This window comes from Plectropomus leopardus, chromosome 2 (genome assembly GCF_008729295.1).
Source record: "Plectropomus leopardus isolate mb chromosome 2, YSFRI_Pleo_2.0, whole genome shotgun sequence".
NCBI lineage: Eukaryota > Metazoa > Chordata > Actinopteri > Perciformes > Serranidae > Plectropomus > Plectropomus leopardus.
Genome location: NC_056464.1, coordinates 29,282,875 through 29,304,262, shown reverse-complemented (window position 1 = coordinate 29,304,262; position 21,388 = coordinate 29,282,875). Strand labels below are relative to the sequence as shown.

The following is a 21,388-nucleotide window of genomic DNA, read 5'->3' as shown; positions in this document are numbered from 1 at the left end:
TCACCAATATTATAAAAAAGAAAAGGGTTTTTTTCACTTGTATGTGCCCAGCTTTTGAGATATCCTTCTAAGATTTCTCAGAAAATGAGAGCTGAATGGAAAGCGAAAAATTACATTTCAAAGACAAGTCTGGTAATTTTCGACATTTTTTCACAAAAAATAATGAAATGATCCTACAAATGATTATTGTCAGAGTCAGGAGGCTGTAAAGTGTTGCAAGCAGGCAAACACGTATTAAGGGAGAGACTCACGAAACCGGCATCAACGAACAAGTGACGACAAACGGCAGTTTTTCAGTTGCCTGATGTTGCCAACGGTCAACTAGCACGTATGTTATGTGCCTGCTGTCAGGATGTAACTCTCTATAGCAGCAGGTGGTGGTGCTTTGTGGTTTCTGTATCTTTAGGGATGTGACTTTATGCCAACATTCAAAAATATAAAAAAATCCAAAATGTAATCCTATGTGAACAAAGTCAATGGCCTTTAGATATGTGTTACTGTTAGGGGTATTTTATTATTTAAAAAGGGAAAATCAAAAGACCGACAGGACATATTCAAGACTAGTCAGCCAGTTAGCACATTAACAGGGTAACAAGACACCCTGATGTTGAGAGAACAAATGATACTGACACGCACTGGTGGACAAAAACACAAATAATTACAAACTGTTGCTGCTAAGAACTCCGTTGCTAACAAAAATCTTACCTAATAAAACAAGTTTGTTTAGATCTCACACCCTCTTGACATGTTTGAGTGTATTTCTCATTTCCATTTCTGCTCTCGTGCACTGAGCAGAACTGTCAATCGGATGGATTTCATTTACAGAAGGCTTTACCAACGCCATTTCTACATACTGAATCAGCTGAAAACCCAGCAACAAGGGCAGACTTCTGCCAGGAGCGCAGGACACAACACAAACACTAGAGTGAAAGATGCTCACAACTGCACAACACTGTCAAGTGTCAAGACTTTTGAGTTTTGGTCTTTTCATGAGATTTGTTGACAATAACGAATAAAGTGAATATGCCCAACCTTATCCTTTAAAATTTTATAAACATCTCTAAACAAAGTCCTCATTACTCTGTTTAATTCACAGACGGGGCAAAAGTTTTCACTGCAGCTACATTTTACAGAAGAAAAAAAACCCTGTATGCCCATTTATTCTTAATAATGAAACTAGGTTTCTCATTTATAACAGTTTAGAAATCAGACCACAACAGAGAGCCACATGTCAGATAATCTTAATCCATGTCATGTAAAATGTAAGAAAAAATGCATCTGAATGAGATCTTGTTGACAAACACCACTGAAAGTAATAAAACAGTTCATGAAATGTGAATTGTTCCATTTGTAAAAAAAAAAAAAAAAACACACACACACATACATTACATGATCATCTTATGAAAGACTTGAATTAGTATTCATGTATGTAGGTGTTATTAAGCTCATGACTTCATGAAACATATTCTAAATGTAACCACCGTGGGCGTCTGTTCAGGCATTTTTTTCGCTTTATAGGAATTGTGAAATGTGTGCAAGATTGATAATTATTGCAAACAATACACAAAGTGCCAGCCAGATTTGGCTACAATATCAGAGCATACATTCAGGAAGCTGATGAATATAAAAGCTATGAGCTAAGCTAAGAGTTTTATGTCTGTCCAGGGAAAACAAAAATGTGTTATTGGCTATTCATGTCTCTGCAAGGAGTCCCAGATAATCATGAAAAAAAAGAAACAAAGTTGTTTCTGAATGGCAGACTGTAATTGTTTTCCAGTTTTACGCAGCTATTTAGCTTTAGCTCTTAAACTTAATGGATTTACCGTTATTTTGCACCCTGACCTCTCTGCTCGGTGCATTTCTTGTTGGGCTTATGCAGCACTATGATGAGTAGGACCTGTGTACTATAAAAAGAGAGCGACACACTCACCCCTTTCAACTGCTGAGCTCCAGTGATGTGCTGAAAGACTCTGTCAATCTCCTGCTCGATGCGCCTGGCCCAGTGCATTATCCTGTGGATAAACATCACACGCTGACTGTCACTCAGCACAAACAAATGAAAAAGATACAGTCTGTGTTTGTGTGTGTGTGTGTGTGTGTGTGTGTGTGTGTGTGTGTGTGTGTTTCACAGAAGCAGTTATTTTCCAACAAAAATAGCTGTTACCTATGCATGGATTTAAGCACAAATTATCAGAACATACATTATTTCAAGGGAAACTTGTCCTTTTTCTTCAACCTGGATCCTATTTTCAGACACTGTGACAAATTGCTGTAAACTAAAATTACAGCCAAATACTTACAACATAGCAGCTAACTCAAACAAGAACAACATCCATAATTGTCCACAAAGTGGAAAAACAATGACATTTCATGAGCTCCTTAACCTCTGCACAGAGGAAAAGATCACTTGCCATATAACAGAGCTGTTGTGTTACACGTTGCACCCATCATGCTTTAAAAAAAAACAAAAAAAACTGAGAGAATACTACTGCAGAGTCATGCACCATGTCTGGTCTTCTGGCAATGGAAAAGCACTTCCTATTTTCAATTGTTTTTCTCCCATTTATTTTGGTGAAAAAAGAATTCTACACAAAAACATGGTAAATAGGGTCCAGGTTAAAAAATACCATATTCCCTTTAATAAAAACCAAAACACATTATTACCTCTATGTCTTTTGGCTTTTACTAAATTAAATACATGTTGTTTCAAGATGTACTTAATGAATAAAATAAAAAGTGCCTTTACACTTCAGCCAACACAATTAATAAGGCACCAGTGATGCAGTCACTTCCACATGCAGCAAAGTAAACAACAAAACTTATAGGAGAAAAAAAAAGGCTGAACATTTCTGAGAATTTCACACCTTTGGAGAACATCTTAGATGTGCATCTCTCTGAAACACTATCAACAAGACCTTTTCAAGAAAAAAAATCCATTTGTCTCATTACCACTTTTAAAAAGAAAATTCTATTCCACTTTCATTGAACGACATCAGGAATAGAAAAGAAGCTTAGACAACAGGTGGAGAGTAAGCCTTGAAATGTTAGTAACGCTACCTAATCAGCTTTATTGACTCATCATCATAATTCTGTGAAAGGATATTTCCGGAGCAAAGAAAAATACAATTTGCTACATCATTATTATATAAGTACGTAAACAGCTTTTTAAAACCTGCTGCAACTGCCAAGATCACTTGATGCAACTGGCATTTCTTGCAAAACCCCCAAAATAGAACAACTAATGAGGCAGGATGAACAAAACAGCCTCTGTGCTGTGAACGTTAAAAGCAACAATGACAGAGGAAATTCAGTAACAGAGAGGTAGACGTGTGGCTCTAGAGTAATTTAACAGTCTCTGGGCAGTGCAAATTATAGCCGCGACAGTCACATCGACAGTCACATCTCTACAGACTCCATAAAATTCTGCCTCATGGTTAGGTGGGGGATATTTTGCATGACAATATTGTACACATAAACAGATGCCAAGTATGGATTTTTGTGCCTCTGCACAGGCAACAGCTGAGAACGGAGGCATTATGTTTTCAAGTTGTCCATCCGGTCCGTTCTTGTGAACTCGATATCTCAAGAACAACTTCAGGGAATTTCTTCAAATTTAGCTCAAACATCCACTTGGACTCAACAATAAACTGATTAGATTTTGGTGGTCAAAGGTCAATGCCACTGTGTCCCCCGTAAAACATGTTTTTGGCCATAACTCAAGAATTCATAATATCAGAATTTACACAATTGTCTTATATATAATATATATATATATATATATATATATATATATATATATATATATATATATATATATATATAATGATGCAGTTCTGGCAATTTATATCCAGGAGTTTAAGGGTCAACTATAACATCATAATGATCTCCAAAAACACTTTTCTGGCCATTACTCAATGTCATAATTCAGGAAAAGAAGGGGAGACATTTGTACAGATACTGAACTCTTGACACAAATCTTGGGTGTCCAGCTTAAAACTCTGCTGATTGTATCGGTCTTCTGTGCTGCTGGATGTGTGAAGCATCCATGTTTTCACAGACATGGACGTGAATTGTAACTGTAGCTTGACTGGTGCACAGAGGCATACAACTGTATGGCAGTATATCTAGTTTAAATATGTAATTTATTCACATTGCTAATACCACTTAAACTTTTGGTAGCCTAGTCTATTAGAATTAATGTTAAATGGACTTGCATTTGTATAGCGCCTTCCTAGCCTTTCGGCCACTCAAAGCACTTCTACAACAGAGCCACATTCAGTCATTCACACGCACCCATCATGAGCAATTTGGGGTTCAACAGCGTTTCCCACACATTCTTTTTTTTTTTTTTTTTGTCTCTGTGGTGGCCCGTCATGATTAAAATCTGCGATCAAGTGTTGCTTTTCTGTTTTTGGAGGTGGGCCATCATTAGGAGTGCTATTAGAATATACTGTATATGCTGTTCAGCATTGCACCACTCTTGGAGTGCAGAGTGTACTCTGGTCACAGACGGAGCAGCAGAACAACAGAAGCAGTGAAAGTGAAACTTAAACCTTGATTGCGCTGGGTCTAAAGGTTTGGACTACCTTGCCCTACCACCACACATAGATAATAATTCTGTGGGAAACACTGGATTTAGTATTTTGCCCAAGAAAATTTCAACATGCGGACTGGAGGAGTCAAGGTTCAATGACGAATCTTACGATTAGTGGACGAACCGTTACCTCCTCAGCCACAGTCAGCCCTAAAAAATAATAACAAAACCAATTGCTTTTATAGTCTACTAGATACACTTTGCTCCTACAAAAAACAACTTAAATGAAATAAACAGACCAACAACTTCCAAGTTTTCCTACGGGGACATAATATGCAGTTAAAAAAAGTAATATCAAATTATATGGAATTGCAAAACTCAGTATATAGCAAAACATTTAAAATTGCATTAATCTTGACCCATATATGGGGATAATAGCACTATGTGGGGCCTCTGTGATTCCCACAACTACTCCAAAAGTGTATTTTTTCTATTTTGCTTGAAAATATAGACTTAATATGGTTTAGCCTGTGATAACTAAGTTGTGAACACAATGTGTGACAATGAATAAAAGTCCAATATTCATTGTTTTAACTCTTAACTCTTTAACTTTGGTCCAACCATCTTAGTCTTTAGCTGCTAAATACTTCACTATGTTCACCAGCTTGTCTCTGACTGTGTCTATCTGCTGTTTCCTGTTGAGCAGATAGTGTACACTGGGTTTTAGAGCTCCGTCACCGAAAACAGCTGCCTGCTGCAACCAAAAACAACACTGTAAGAGGAGTGAGAGACAATCCAAACAATAAAGTTGTGATCCAAACAGCTTAACAATAAGCTGAAGCTCACTTTAAAGCTCTGTAAAGCTGAAGGGAGCAGCAAGGTGATAATTCAGTGTAGGTTCATTGCTACAGCAACACCTCTTTCATCGTAATTTGAAATGTTATTATTATAAAAACATAATCTACAGCTGCTTTTAACATATATCTGTATCACCTTTTAACCCTAGGGCCCAAAACTACCCTTATCACACACATTAAGCTGTACCGAGTTACACATGAGCAATACTCTGAAATATGCACGGCTGTGTGCGCAGTCATTAGGCTCGGTAGAGACGCAGAGTCACAGCCCAGTTGCCAGACAACAATGTTGGCACTGTACATTTCTGCAAACAATGGATATATTACATTTATGTGTTTTATACATATTGTATCAACATTTCTACAGTGACATATAATACGAGCTGGATTTGTTATCAGTAGGTGGATGGAGGATGGCGTGTCACATTGGTGCCTACCAAAGTATAGACCACTGCAAACCACAGTTTGAGACCAACAAACATCAAAACCACACAATGACTACAGCTTTGTTGACACTTAAAGTTTCAACATATCCACTACATAATAATGTAAAATTCAAGGTCAAGTCATTTTTTATTGCTGTCAGATAAATAGTAGTGGTTGACCGATATTGGTGTTGTTTTAGTTCCCAGTAATTTTTTTGATAAAGTCACGTGAAAATTTAAATACAAATGAAAAAATCAACATAGCCCCCTGAGGGTTTACAAAGTATAAGTTCCTCCCATGTGGAACTTTGTAGTTTTTAATAAATTAACTTGATCAGCGATCATTAAAATACAACACATATACAGAAAATCAGCAAAATGCCAGATATTGGGGCCAATAATCGGCCAGTCAAATAATCTGTCGACCCCTAATAAATAGTCACAATAGCAATAATCACAAAATATTTAGTATGACAATAAAACAGATTATCAAATTCTTTCATTTGAACAAAAAATAGAAAGCAAAGTATTTTTCACCCAGCTACTGTGGACTGCACTTTCACCCTCCCCACATTTCATCCTATTGATTTTGTTTCAACAATATCACAGTATTTTGAAAAAAATAAAAGCATACAAGAAAATGAACAACAGGAGCTAGAGAGAGTCTCCACACAGGGTCTGTGAAACTGTGCAGAAATGTTGCAAATAATACATCAAAGTAAGCAGCAGAAACACCAGCGATATCGACAACAACCACTGCAGCTGGTGATGGAGGACTGCCAGCAGGATTTTTTAAAGTGAACTAATGAGGAGAAAGTTTTAGTAGCTGGTGAGTATTTGACAGCAGTATCAGCACTCCTACCATTGCATCTGTTAAATGTCAACTCCAACACAGAGATCAACACCCACCATCGACTGCACACCAGAAACGCCAAAAACAACCAGCAGCACATGTGGTTCCAGCAGCTAATTCCCTCTCAGCCTACACAAACCAAAACAGGTTTTCTATTACGACAAGAGGAAGAAGCAGCTCACTGAGCATTTCAATACAATATGTATTTTTGGGACACTTTCACATTCAGACCTGCAAAAAAACAAACATGCAGATAAAACCACACTGGACTAACTTAATGCATATGGAGTTATTATGTCCTTCTGAGACACAGTCTTTTTCCTTCATAACCAATTTCATTATTTTTAGAGCATAAACTAACAGTGGAAAACATCAAGTGGAAAAGTGGTGTAACTCAAACTCAAGGTGAATCCTCAGAGGCTAACCACATCCTTACAATGTCAGGAAGACAGATATTTACAGCAGTTGTTTTTCTCGCCTTTTGATGAGACTGCAGATATGATTCAACCAAGAACAAGTCCAAGCTATGGAAATTTAAATAACCTCCAGAAAACTGAGAGTCATGCTACATCTGAGTAACAAGCTACCAGGATTTACTCGACTCTGCTCATGTTTAGTGCCTGAGGTGAGGGCTTTTTCTCTAAATGATCAAACGCAGACTCAGGTCACATGGCAGTGGGACAAAGCAAACAATAGATAGCTTGTATAGAGGCTAAAAGAATATAATCCAACACTAAAATGTTTATTAAAGCTAGGACTGCAATTTAATTTTTATGTCATTTGGCAAAAGTGGTACTGGGATGAAGAGGGGCTTTGACAATCACAAAGTGTATATGTGTACATATAAACAAGGACACATTTTAATTTCATCTTTGAAACTATGATTACATTTTTTTAAACTACATTTAAAAAATGACTAATAATGATGAAAAAAAACAGACTCTGGGCCACTCGTGCACTGCTCACACACACCTCTTATGCATGTAGTGTGTCTAAGGCGCAACACTTATTGCTGAGAATTTTGCGCTGGCCGAATTCCAGCCACTACAGCTGCCGAACAATGCTCTTTCCCCAGAGCTGCTGCCCACTCCTCCCCAGAAAGCAGTCCACAGCGGATGGGAGTGAGGTGGATGGACTGTGGGGTGGCTAACTAATTCTTGTCTCATCTGTGGTCTGATAAACAGAAAGAGAGCGAGGCAAGGAGGGCTGAAAGACTGAGTGACGTGAAACTCTACATTAAAAAAAGATCAATATATGGGGAACAGTGGGGTACTGTATGAAGCACATGCATGTGCCCCTGGTCATCTGGTGGGAGGGCCTTAGGACAAAAAGGTGAGAACTACAGGAGGAGGGTGTATTTTCAAATTCAGTCATTTTTTTCACCTTTTCCAGATTTTGCCTAGCTCAGCTTTAACGTGTTTTTTATGTGTTTCTCTGCACTGAATTATTAACCTATAATACATACATATATGTGCTGTCAGCACTTTTCAGGGTTATTGTCTCAGACTTTGGAAAGCTCCCTCCAGAACCACAGAAAACATTATTCGACTGTTTTCCCGAGCCGAGTGGTATTGCTTGTAAATGGTGCCAAGTTTAAGTAAATGGTGAGGCTGTAAGGTTGGATGTATCTAATGCAAGAGGCAAACAAGTGTCTGGAGAATACAGCGTTAACCACTTCGCAAAACCAATTACAATAAGTCACGTTTCAGCTGTGACTCATCATGGCAACATTAATGCTTAGACCTGACTAATTAAATGAAACATTATCAAATATTTTCACTGATTCCAACAACTGTGTGGAATATTTGTTTGATAAATAGGTCAGTTCCCGGATGACTTTGAAGCTGGAGTGCAGAGCTTTTGTCTCCCCCCTCTGGCAGTGAGAGTAATTATACAAACACTGCCGACGCGCTTATAACGTATGCCTTCAGGTGAGCTCGCTGCATCTCCCCTGTCAACAGAAGCTCTTTTTTTTTTACCTTTATCCTTCCTCTGAAAGTCAAGTTTCTTTTATATCTGGAGCATCCACTTCTGAAAACTTTTCTTGGACACTTCTGAGGATTTTCCACCAAAGCTTCCATCATACTCCTAGCTGCTGCTCTGTCGCTATGGTAACTCTCTCCTTCCTTTTTATGAAAACTAGAATTACCACCTTGCAGGTGTAAGCCTTCGTGAATGAGTCAAATTGTACTTACAGTTTACATTCATGTCTGTGAAAACATGGATGCTTCACAAACATCTTCAGCAACAACATCCAGAAGCACAAAATATCTATACAGTCGGCACAGTTTCAAGGTGGATTAGACTGAATGAATCAATTCAGTATCTGAGCAAATGTCTCCCCTGCTGTTCCTGACTTATGACATTGAGTAATGGCCAGGAAAGTGTTTTTGCATAACATTATGATGGCACAGTGACCTTTGAAGTTTTGGATGTAAATGTGATCACTTCATTCTTTTATTCTTTTAGACATTTGTGTGAAAATTTTTCATAATTATGAATTCTTGTTGTGAAGTTACACAGTTCAGTTCATTCTGAAGTCCAAGGGGATATTTGGCCCAAATTTGAGGAAACTCCCTCTAGGCCCTCTTGAAATACTGAAGTCATGAGAATGAGATGGACTTTTGACTGCCAAATTCTAATCATCTCATTGTTGAGTCAAAGAAAACACTTGCGCCAAATTTGAAGAAATTCCCTTAAGGCGTTCTTGAGATTTCACATTCATGAGAATAGGCCGGACGGATGGACAGCCCAAAAACTTAACAATGGTCTTTACATTAAAGTGTCAACATACATAGCATCAGAAGAAAACAGCAGAATCGCACACATACAGATGAATCACTTAGATAACGAAATAAAAAGTAGTACCAAACAGAAAAAGACAACAACAATTTAACAAATCTAAAATGAATTAATCTCGCCCCCCTTTTTTTCTAAATCTGGCTGATGTAAAACAGATTACTTCCAGCGCGCCAGACACCACAACTCTGGTTTAGAGAGAAATACAGATAAGCTTTTCCTGGCAAACATAACATACTTTCACTAAGAATGTAAAAGTCACAGACTCCAGCTTTAACTCGAACTCAGGTCACATAAACAGCCAAACCACCATAACTTAACTGATAGCATGATATAAAATTGATTTTTCAACTCATTACACTCTGTTTTCACTTGCAGTAAACTGAAAATTCAGTGAAGTGAGTGCATTCAAAGGTCTGGACCAAAGAAACTTAACTGATCGATCTGACTGTAAATCTTTCACTCCGATGAACTTATTTTCAGTACAGCATGGAAAACAGCATAAATGTGTTCTCGGTAATAAACAGCAAAGTTTCATCCCAAAATGCAGTTTTAAAGCAGCACACACAAACCCTACACAACCTGTCAGCAGTGGCGAACCTAACTATATTGGGGCTTCAGCAAATCTTGCTATCACATATTTCATTTTCCTAACGTTACTATGAGCAGGTAGATACCTTTGGCAGGTTTGTTAAAAACTGTTTTTTCTCCCTCGTCTTCTTTTTCTGTGAACTGCTCTCGTAGCTTCGCTTCATGGTTTATCTCGACTAGTCTCTCAGTCCGTGTTGTGTTTACAGGATTTGATTCTCAGCGCGCTGGAATCATTTCCGCATAAGCGCTGCGCAGTACGGTGATGCGCATCATGGAATAGTCCATGTAGTGCCAACTGAAGGGGGGTTGGGCCCAGACAGACTCCGACGTGAGTTGCTGGTGAATTAGGCATTCCGATGCTATTTTTTCGCAGGGATTTCTTAAAAAACATAATAAATGAGCAAAAATAAATAAATAAAGGGAGGGCATTTTATGGGGCCTCAAAGACCCGGGGTTCCAGGTGAATGCTTGTTTGGCCTAATGGTAAAGTCCGCCTATGCCTGGTAAGTGCCGACTTTATTGTATTACATTTTTATTACAACCGATTTTTCCTTAGTCATTAGTTCAAGGTCTACACATAAGAGAAATTTGAAAATTTGACAAAATGTAAATAACATGTGGGCTGAAAAAACGATAAATAAAATATATTGCAAGAATGAAGTGCAAATGTTTTAAACCAATTTTTGGCACTTATATATTTTTTTAATTTTTAGGATATTTTAAAAAAAACTTTTGGCATTTAATTTTTTTTCTTTCAAAAGTTTTGCTTTTTTTAGAAAAGTTTTTGAAAAGGTGATTTTTAAACATTTTTGGCGATTTTTTTTCTCTAAAATTTTTGGGTAATTTTTTTTTCTCTAAACTTTTTTCTGGGTTTTTTAAAGAAAACATGCCTTCCAAACCACAGGCCCACCAAAATAAAAACATTTTTTGCAGAAATTTGCAATGGTCCTTGAACACATCCTGTGGGACAAACACCTTATGCATTTTTCCTGAGTCACTGAGGGAGGCCAAAAAAACACAGTAGCTTTGAGGAGGGTCCAAAAAAAAAAAAACAGGCAGCTTTTCCACAGACTTGACATAGTCACGAGTCACTTGCGACTCATTCAGAATGAATGCAACCCACCAGTTGGGAACCACTGCATTTAAAGACAAAAACTAGACTCAGACAGAAAGATTCACATCTCCTTCTGTTCACCTGCCTCACTTCACTGCTTCAATCTTCATTCACTGGCTGGACGTGATCGAGCGTCTCAGTCTGGCCAAATGGATTAGAGAAGACTTTGTGGAGAGCTAAACATTTATTTGAGCTTTTTACTTAAATTAGTTTGAATCAGGAAATAAATCTCAATACCCAGAAAATCACCCCGGATCCTGTTAGTGCCCCGAGAGTCTATTCATTATCCGTCAGACAGCTCCCAGCAGAGTTACGAGACAACATCACAGATTAAAGTCTTGCTGGGCTTGTTTCTCGTGTTGGACGAGCCACAAATCTCAACTCAACTGTCCAGAGACTTTCACACTAAGGACCCTGTATTTGAATATTATTTGTTTCCTTGCTTTTTTATCTTATTATGAGCTGAACGTGAGCGAAGGACTTTTAGACATGATGACGAATAGACAACAGGAGTACACATGCTTGACTTTCTCATAGAAAAGTTAAAGCTGGTGTGGAAAACTAAGATGTAAGCTAATTTTTCTTTTCTATCACTCCAAAAGCTCACTCAAGATATGATTGAATGCCTGACAAAGTGTCTACGACAAGCACAGCACTACTTAAAAGTGAAATTATTTTCAGCTCGAGGCGGTCGAGGAAGCCGCAGACAGAAGTGACGAGTGATCTGAAAAAAAGAGCAGCAGCAGACAGGACTTTTTTGTTTAAAAAAACCCGTTTAAAAACATAATCTAGTTATCACGAGGCTTAATTTTCTTCCAATCTGTCACAGACAAATGTGTTAATGTGATTACTGCAGCCCTGAAGACCACCTCAGCTGATCAAATGAAAATGTTTATTGTGAGAATAATAACTGAGCAGTTATTTCCTGCTACAGAGACACATTTCCAAATTTAATTATTACGCAGAACAATGGTGAGTCAGCATCTTGTTATTCTGTTATTCTATTCTGAATTGTTCTTATTTAAATCAGTCTAATCTTATACCATAGAAATAAAATGAGAGTAGAACTGATATTGTCCTTCATGTCAACTCAGCAGGATGGTCAGGGTGGTGACCCTTTTTTCTGTTAACCCTTTGAACCCTTTTTTTTAAAAGTGAAAAAAAAATAATGAGAAACTTGGCAAAATATATCACGCAAAGTGCAAGAAAATTGTAGATTTAGAAAATTATCTTTTAAAAAAAGCTAGGGCGAATGTCCAGATATTTATAATTCTCATGAATGTTTATTCAAAAATGATGTTACAATTATGTTATTCTTATTTTTAAGCATTTTTTTCCAATTAATTTCATTTTTTTAACTCACCTTTTTCCCTCTTGCCTTATTTTCACTTTTATTCTTTTAACATTTCCCTTTTCTCCTTACTTCTTTTTTTGCTAATTTTTAGAATTTTTTCCTGCACTTTTGCCTAATTTCTTCTAATTTTGGGATATTTCCTCTCAAGTTGCTAATTGCCTTCTTCCTATGGTTTTAAAAGAAATAAAGGCAATTTGCTCAAGTTTCAAAGGGTTAATGTTGTGAGACACGTATAGCTGCTGCATCATTCTGTTCGGTGGCTACATGAAATGCCCACCAACACATTTTCACTGACAACAACTCATCGGACAACCCCTCACATCAAAATATGATGCTCTGCGTAACCTCCTGTCAGTTTTGGATGTTCAGGGATGGCATGTTAATTTATCTTTGTCACAAATTACTTCGAACATGAGTAAAAAACTCGTAGGTTTTTTTTTTTATGATGGCTGTGGGGCTAAAAATTGCAGTTTGAATGGGTTTCAATAGCACAGTTTATTGCACTTAACTATGAATCTCACAATTTTGTTTACACAGTGTATTTTGGACTTATTGTAGGAACAAAAAACAAGTTTAAACAAAAATACACATTCTTGCCAAAATGTATGCTATATGCATAAACACAGCCAAAATGATAAAAAAAAAAAAAATTACACCAAATACACCAAACAGTCACTAAGAGTTAACTGCTCTGTATTTCTGCCAGTAAGTAAGAGAATCACAATCTCTGGCCATGTTTGGCGATGTTATCCATGTCCCTAATGTCAGATGTCAGGACACACAGATGCTAATAATTATGACTGTGATTATTGGCGCGGCACCAACAAGAGCCAGACAAAAGGACAACACCGACCCAGTGTGTATGCGAGGCCGAAACGGGTTCTCAAACTAGTGTCACATACTTCACGACCCCACTGATGAGTTATGTCACAATCTGCTGTTGTTTTCTTCAAACCAGTTGAATGACCACTGCAAACAGTTTAATGTCCGCTCTACTCTCATTCTAGTTTTATGCCTTATACGTTGTGTCGCTCTATAATCGCATTATGTTTTCAGATGTTTGTTTTGGGGATACAACGACTGATTCTCACAAAGACACAACACCATAACATTAAACAGATACGTACAACTTCACTGAGAGGCACAAAAATCTTAAAAATTCAAGTCAAATCAATTTCACTCTATGTCTCTCGTGCTTCTTTAAAGTCCCTTCACAGTGTCTGATAACAGCAGTCTTGCAGGTTCATTACATATCACACTGAATGAGATGGTTCTCATAAAATATTTGTCACAATCTGACTGCATGCTACCAATTTTGAGGCATGTCACATTAATGCTTGGGAAATCCTGGGGCTGGTTTAAAATTTTAAAGGAAGATTCAGCTCACATCACCCATCTGCACCACTCATGTTTTGATAATGCAGCAGAAGTAAATTTAATTCTACCTCCAGGGCTCCCATACATTTTCATCGACAAAATTTCAAAACTTCTCCATGACCAAAAATATATACATCCTTGAACCGCGATATATATAAATATATATTTAATATATATTAATATATAATATATATATATACTTTTTCCCTTGCCCCACTTGCCGAGCGTATATCAAACACACACAATACAAACTCTATTGAAACATAATTTTGGCGTCCCCAATAATGTGTTCCAGGACCAACAATTATTTCTCTTTAAACGGTTTCTGGCTATGATAAATGGTGAAATTTTTGGTGGTCATGCACCCCAAGACGGTTCCCTTAAAAAAATAAATATATAAATTCAAAAAAAAATCTTTTTTAAAAATTAAGCAATATTTTTTTTATATATATATATGCCTTCAAACTCATGTTATTTTTGACAAAAATGAAAAAGAAAAACACAAACATTTTTTACATTTTCTTTAAACATGCCACAATTTTAAAAGAAAAAAAAACGCCAACAATTTTTAAAAAGTAGAACAAGCTGCATTTTTAAGGAAAATGTGCCTTTCAAATGCATATCAAAATTACATTACATCAACAGCTACAGAAAAAAGATTCACTGTTATGCTTCATTAAGGTAATTTAATTTATTACACACGACAAATTTCCATGATTGCTAGTTCCATCACTTTTCCAGGTCTAGAAAATGTGACTGTGAAATTCTGTGAGTATTTTTCATGACCATGGGAACCTCGGCTTTGCATTGGTCAGTCAGTACCGTGTAATTTTATGGCATATTTTGATTTGTTGGTCTGCAGATGTGGTTTATAGCAGCTGTCATATTATAAGACTTTGGTCCTTAATTTCTTGCACTATCAGAATTTAAAACAAGCTGCTTTTGTTTGCATGTTAAAAAAAGAGTCAACAAGCTTGTTGCATCACTAATTAATTTTAAATGTCCTTAAAAAGTCTTGTAAATACTCTACTGTAGGAATAAATCAGGTTTGTTACATGACTGTAGCCTACAGAAATGCAGAGCAGCTCTGACCATGTGAGTCAGCGCAGCTGAAGCACAATATAAGTTTTTTTACTGTGTGTGCTCCATTTCCTCGCCTCTCGAGCCCTGTGGGACGTCAGAAAACTCTGTATCGCAGTGCTGCGATGAAGCCGTTGTACAGAACAACGCGCTTGTGCCTCTACTCTGTTACCTGCTATACTCACACACCCCTGGGATGAGATAGAGAGAAGCAGTATGTGACGTGACCCATATTCACTTACAGCAGAGAGAGCGAGAGGTTGAGAGGGTGGAGCAGCAGAGCGAAAGGTGGAGTATAAGAAGCAGAGAGAGCAGACGTTCACAGCTATATGGATGCACTATATCTGTCTATCTATAGTACTGTATAAATCCAACCATGAAGCGCCGTCTCCTAAAAAATTCTGTTATATGCGACTAATATGGAAGGGCAAGTATGTTTTGTAGGACACATAACGTTGCCCGTTTCATATTTTTAACAAACAAGCGGCCTGTCTCTATGGATGTTAGTGTGTCCACCACTTTGTTCCAGGCTGAAATATCTCAACAACAACACGCTGGATCGACATTGCATTTTGTGTAGACACTCATGTTCCTCCACAGGATGAAGGTTATTGACTTTGTTGATGCCCCCTTACTGAGAAGCTAACACGACATGATTGGTACCACATATCAGTATCATTGCTCTAAATTTAAAACTCAGCCCTGTACAGCCTCTTAAAGACGGCAATTAACCAGATTTTAAAAAATGAATGCGTTAATTATGGACCTTAATCGCATTGCAATTAACGCATTAAAGCTGACAGCATCAACTACTGGCCTGGCATGCATACTACAGCATTTTCAGTTGTTTTTGCGGATCCGTGTTACAATCTTATATGAAAGCAGATTTTTTTTAAAACTCAAAGGAATTTTTTTTTTTTGCTTTAACATATGAAAAATAAGCCTGTGCTTCTGTCGGGGCTCCATTTTCATGTTTTTACATTCAAAGAACAAAAAGTTGTCGGTGTGAATCAATTTATTTTCATTGTGATTTAGAAAAGGGTCGGACAGAAAATTATAGGGACAAAGATGGAGACTTTTGTCCATACTCTCCGTTGGTTTCATATTTGTGCACATTTCTGAAAGCTTACTGACACAGACGAAACAAACTAGTACCACCGCAAATCATGGGGGCACAGACCACCGCCCTCAACAACGCTGTCTCTGTTAAACGGTACAATATTACAGCCTCCCCCACTGTTGCCATGTTGTTGTTGTTGTTGTTGTTGTTGTTGTTGTCAGAAACTCTTGACTCTCGTGCCATCTATTGGATGTATCCATGTCAACATAAAGGACGTATGAGGGCAGTGACGTTCACAACAATTGAAGCAAACAGGTCTTTTTTCAAATGTAAAAAGAGAATAGAAGAGATCTTAGTCTTGCTGTCAAATTACTGGCAACAAACACAGATTTGGGGTTCTGCTTTCTCTGCCACATACGTTGAGTTATTTCATGTATTTCTGTACAACGACATTTAGGCAGCTCAAAGCTCTTAGCAAAGGGAAGAAAATACCATGTTTGGGTTAAATGTTGAAAAAAGTGAACACTGCTTTGAACTACAAAACATTTTTTGCACTCAACCAAAAATGAAAACGGCTGAAACAATTAGTAAATAAGCTGATTAGTCAATCAACAAGAAACTACTCGACAGCAGACAACAAAATGAATCAGCTCAGGTTAGTCATGAGGCAAAAACGCCAAAGCATGACGATCCACTGCTGCTCTCTGATTCAGATCACTGTAAGCTGATTACATCAGGCAAACAGATTTCTTTTAAATGAGCATTATCCTGATATCAAGAACATGACAACAATTTTTTGTGTGTTTCTTACGAGTTACTGCAGTGCAAATATAATTATCAAACATTTATGAAACACAAAAGACACAAGGCTCTCCCGCTCCACTGACAGTGATCTGGAGAGCACGACATGCTTTGTCATATTTCAGATTTGACTCGATGATACTGGACAAGCATCATCTTCTTTCCTTTCCTTCCCTGTAAAAGCCTGACACACTTTGCCCTTTACATGTCATTTTGTCAAAATAAGACTTGCCAGAAGGGGAGGGGGGTCCCCTCATCTTTCAATAGGCAAAACGCAGTATTAAATAGACCCTAATATTGGACCCCATAGACAATGACTGCATAGTTTGGAGAAGAGAATAACTTGAAAACTAAAAAGAATTTCAAAAATAGTAATAAAATATTTAAAAGTCTTACCAGTAGCTACGTATTTTAATGGAGCTTGGGGTGTCTGGTTTAAAAAATTAGAGGAGATACATTTTTACTTTCCATTTTTGGGCTCATATTCATGTAGTTTTCTTGTACATTTTACTAATTTGTTGCAAATTTGGGGGTAAATTCTTCATAGAAGTTGCTCATTGCCTTCTTCCCATTTTTAAAAGAAATCAAACCAGTTTGCTCAGGCTTCAAAGGGTCAAAAATTCAATGTCTTTTCCTAAACTGTCAATAATTTTGGCTTCCTCCCTGCCTTTTCCAGGCCTGTAAAAAGTGATTGTGAAATTCATTGACTTTTTCAGGTTTTTCGTGACCATGTGTAAAGTTTAACGCCACTATCAGTGAATCTAATCAAAGCAGCAACTACAGTTCCTCCACGACGTACCTGGAGAGCAGTTAAGTGGTGTATAAAGATATTATGGAGGAGACATGGTTGCTATATATCCATCTTTCCATCTATCCATCAGTCTGTCTATCTAACATCTCTCCATCTATCTTTCCATCTATCTATCCGTCTTTCAGTCTATCCATTTATCAGTCTATTTGTCTACCTGTCTCTCTATCTATCTATAGCCTTTCCATCAATCCGTCTGTCCCTCCCTCCATCCATCCATCTATAATCTCTATGTCCATCTCTCTATCCATCCATTTATGTATCTATCCATCCATCGGTATGCAGAGACGGAGAGCAGGAGACAGACAGAGTCAAGACAGAAGGGGCGGGAGAGAAAAGGGCGAAGGGGAATAAATCCTCACTGCTGCAGTATTAATTCTTAATTGGAAAGAGATGCTGTTCTTCAGCGTAGCGATTCTGCTTCATTTAGCTTACATGAAGAGACCCAGGGCAGAGGGCTATGTAGCTGTGTTTCAGAGCACTCAGCAGAAAAATCAGCGGAAAGGAGGAGGAGGAGGAAGAGTAGGAGGTGGAGAAAGCAACATCTATATACCCTACTTGAAATAACCCAATTCATCATAAAACAGTTGCATATACACACCCACAACCCCCCTGATTTATAGACCCCTTTCCTAATTGGTAAATACACATCGAACCTCCAGTTGTGATTGGCCAGAAATCCCTCACTGTGTGCCCCGAAGATGAGTGGACCATCTGGCCTGTTCCTCCCTCCAGAGCGGCCTGATTGCAGAGCCTGGAGGTGGGCCCAGATAACTGGAGTCTCAAGTAAAGTGCCAGCTGTACTTAACAGCAATGGGTTAAAGGTTAATAATTAAAAAGTAAGCACAGGATTGATTAAAATACAGAGAGTGTTCATTTTAAAGTCGCCTTTAGCAGGAATTCACAGTAAAAGAAACACCTTCCCTCTTTGGTAGGCCTACTAGCACTACAGAGCATGCACTAGAAGCTATTACTGCACTGTTGATTTTCGCAGGAGGTTATTTCTCAAGAAACTTGAAAGCCTGCGTGGAAAAATCTAGTAGTGGTGCACAACAGCAGCGAGGGAAACGCTGAAAAAAGCCCTTTCAGTTTCACAAGACTTAATGCTGCCTGTCAAATACAATGAGCCTCTCGCTGCTTTAACTACCAGCGCTCACCTATTAGAGACTGTTTCTGATTTATGAAAAGAACGGGTGCAAATGAGGGAAGCACTTCAAATGTTTTTTTAACCATGTAACACCTGGTTTGACATCGGCCTATAAGATATTATCAAAAAATTAGGAAAAGAATATCAAGAAAACTATATAAGTGTGTAAATCATAAAATTATGTTACAAAAAAAGAAAATATATATAGTTTTACAGCTTTCTTTCAGATGATTTTCTTTGGGGTTTTTTGGATACTTTTAAAAATATATATATTTTTTACTAATTTCTTACTAATTTTTGACCATCTCTTGTTTTTTGTCACCCTCTTTCCATGTTTTTGAAAACACTGGGGAGTTGTGTTTTTTTAATTTGGTTTTTGGGAGGTACATTAAACTTTAGATGGTTGTGTTTTGTTTTGTTGTTTGTTTTTTAAATATTGTCAGAACCCCAGGACCTGCACGTGGGTTTGAAAGGCATGTTTTGTTTAACAAAATCTCCAATCCCTCTCAGCTTTCATGTTCAGACAGTTAAAAATGTCAAGAAAATATATTTCGATTTCTTATAATTACATGCTTAAAATTTTGCAACAAAAAATAACCTATTTTTAGAACCTTCTTAGTGTCATTTTTTGTTTTTTACTTTTTAGGGTTTGTTTTTACTTATTTTTAGCTAATTTTCTTTGAACCTTCTACATATTTAATTTTTGTGCCATTTCTGGTAAAGCTGCTCATTGCTTTTGATTTGCTCAGGTCCTTAAGGGTCAAATGTCACGATCAAAACATTTATCCATCCTCACTAACATTTTCAAACCATATTAAAAACAAAGTATTTGGCATCAATAAGACACATCATGTGAGGTGAAATGCAAATAGGTTTATAGTTTTCAGTGTTCAGACAACTAAAAATGATCATATATTTTAAAATTTGTCATGGAAGAAAATATTTTTGTGCTCTCTATAGGTCATTTCCTTGTCTCTGTTGGTTTTTAGTGTTTGTTTTTACTTATTTTCAGGAAATTTTCATGTAACTTATTACTAATTTCTTGTTAAGTTGCTTATTGCTTTTAAGTTGTTCAGGTTTTAAAGGGTCACAATGGAAACATCTTTCCATCCTTGCTATCATTTTTAAACCAGAATTTAAAAATTAAGGCTATAATTCATTTTATGTTAATGTAATGGGTAAATTATTGTCCAAATGTTGCACACTTCATCTGATATAAAGTCCAATTTTATTTATTGTTTAAATTGGTTTTCTGTTTAACTGAGACACAGAAATGTGATTGTCCATATCTAATTAAATGTAAATGTTATGCTTTCCCATGTATGCCCCGTCATACTGTAGACTACACCTTACACAGCACTGAGCGTTTACATTGATGCAATCGCCAACACTGTCAAATTATATAACAGCAGAAAAATAAAAACAGGCTGGCTTAAGTATCTCCTGACAGCAAAGCAGAGTGGACAAGCCCTAAAGTTGTCTCCCCACCATCACGAGCCCCCGGTATGTTTTCAATCAGGGTTACTTACGTGTACTGCTGCGGGAACGTGAGAGCCGCCGCTCCAGGCCACGATGCGCTGAAAATCAAGATAATCTGGATAGATACCAAGCAGACGATGCTGCAAGACCTTTTGCCTATCGCCATTTTCCATTAACAATTCTCGTCACGGGGTTTCTGTGCGTGAATGAAGCGCTCCGGATCGTCTCCGGGGGGGATACAGCTAGCTGGTGTGGACGTCCGAGGTTTAGTTTCCCGACGAGTTCATGTTCTCGGTTTCTGTTATCAAGTGGACGCGGAGGAGGAGGCAGGCATTGGCCGCGGAGGCATCGCGGACGGTGGGAGATGCACTAATGCAGCTGCCAAGACACTGCAGAGTCTCTCCTCCTGCTCCCACATATACACCACCAACACCAACACCACCAACACCAACACACAGCCCCGCGCGTCCACGACACCTCTCTCTCTCTCTCTCTCTTCAGCAGCGCGTGGAGCCAGGCGCGTTCACGCTCACCAGGCAACAGAGGAGCAGAAGAAGAATCTAGTTTGGGCTTTATTTATCTCTGCAGAGCCACGTGGGATTTGTCATCGGCATAAATTTAGTTGTTTTTTTTTTAATACTAGACTGACCGCTCTTCTCCTGTGTGATGTGCTGGAGGATGCAACAGCTAAAGTAATAAATCAGGGGTGTCAAAGTCATTTGAGTTCATACAGCCAAATTTGACAAGTGTCATTTCCGCATTTTCATTTAAGGAAACCTATTATGCTTTTGTTGTTTTCACCTTATTTTATTGTTTGTATAGTATATGGATGATAACAATTAATTGATGATTGATTAATCTGTCGTTAACAATTTAATCGAACACGTAACATTTAATCAATCAATCGATAGGCTGAAATGCTGTCAAAATATATGAAATGTGTTGCTGTGAGCTTAGAGGGTACAACACATTTGGTATTGTTTGAAATAATCAAAGTTTTTTTTTTCCAAATAACGATTCATTGATCCTTAATTTACAGATTAATTAAGGAAAGCGCTTACAATTTACAACCCTGGTATAGCATTTTTGTGCTTGTACAAGGTCTCCTA

General features: G+C 37.6%; 1 protein-coding gene across 2 annotated transcripts in view; it reads right to left on the bottom strand.

The window, feature by feature from the left end:
• Positions 1-20,720, bottom strand: part of LOC121958673 (voltage-dependent calcium channel subunit alpha-2/delta-2-like) — a 62,444-nt gene extending 41,724 nt beyond the window's left edge. Inside the window, exons 1-2 of one of the 2 annotated variants that reach the window (XM_042507761.1) lie at positions 20,330-20,720; positions 1,931-2,012 (exon numbers count right to left, since the gene is read on the bottom strand). In XM_042507761.1, the coding sequence (XP_042363695.1) occupies positions 1,931-2,012; positions 20,330-20,445 (198 nt within the window). In that variant the 5' untranslated portion in view covers positions 20,446-20,720. Of the gene's footprint in view, positions 1-1,930; positions 2,013-10,145; positions 10,231-20,329 lie in introns of those variants that run through there. The other variant, XM_042507769.1, reaches the window with a different exon arrangement.
• Positions 20,721-21,388: the final 668 nt, after the last annotated feature.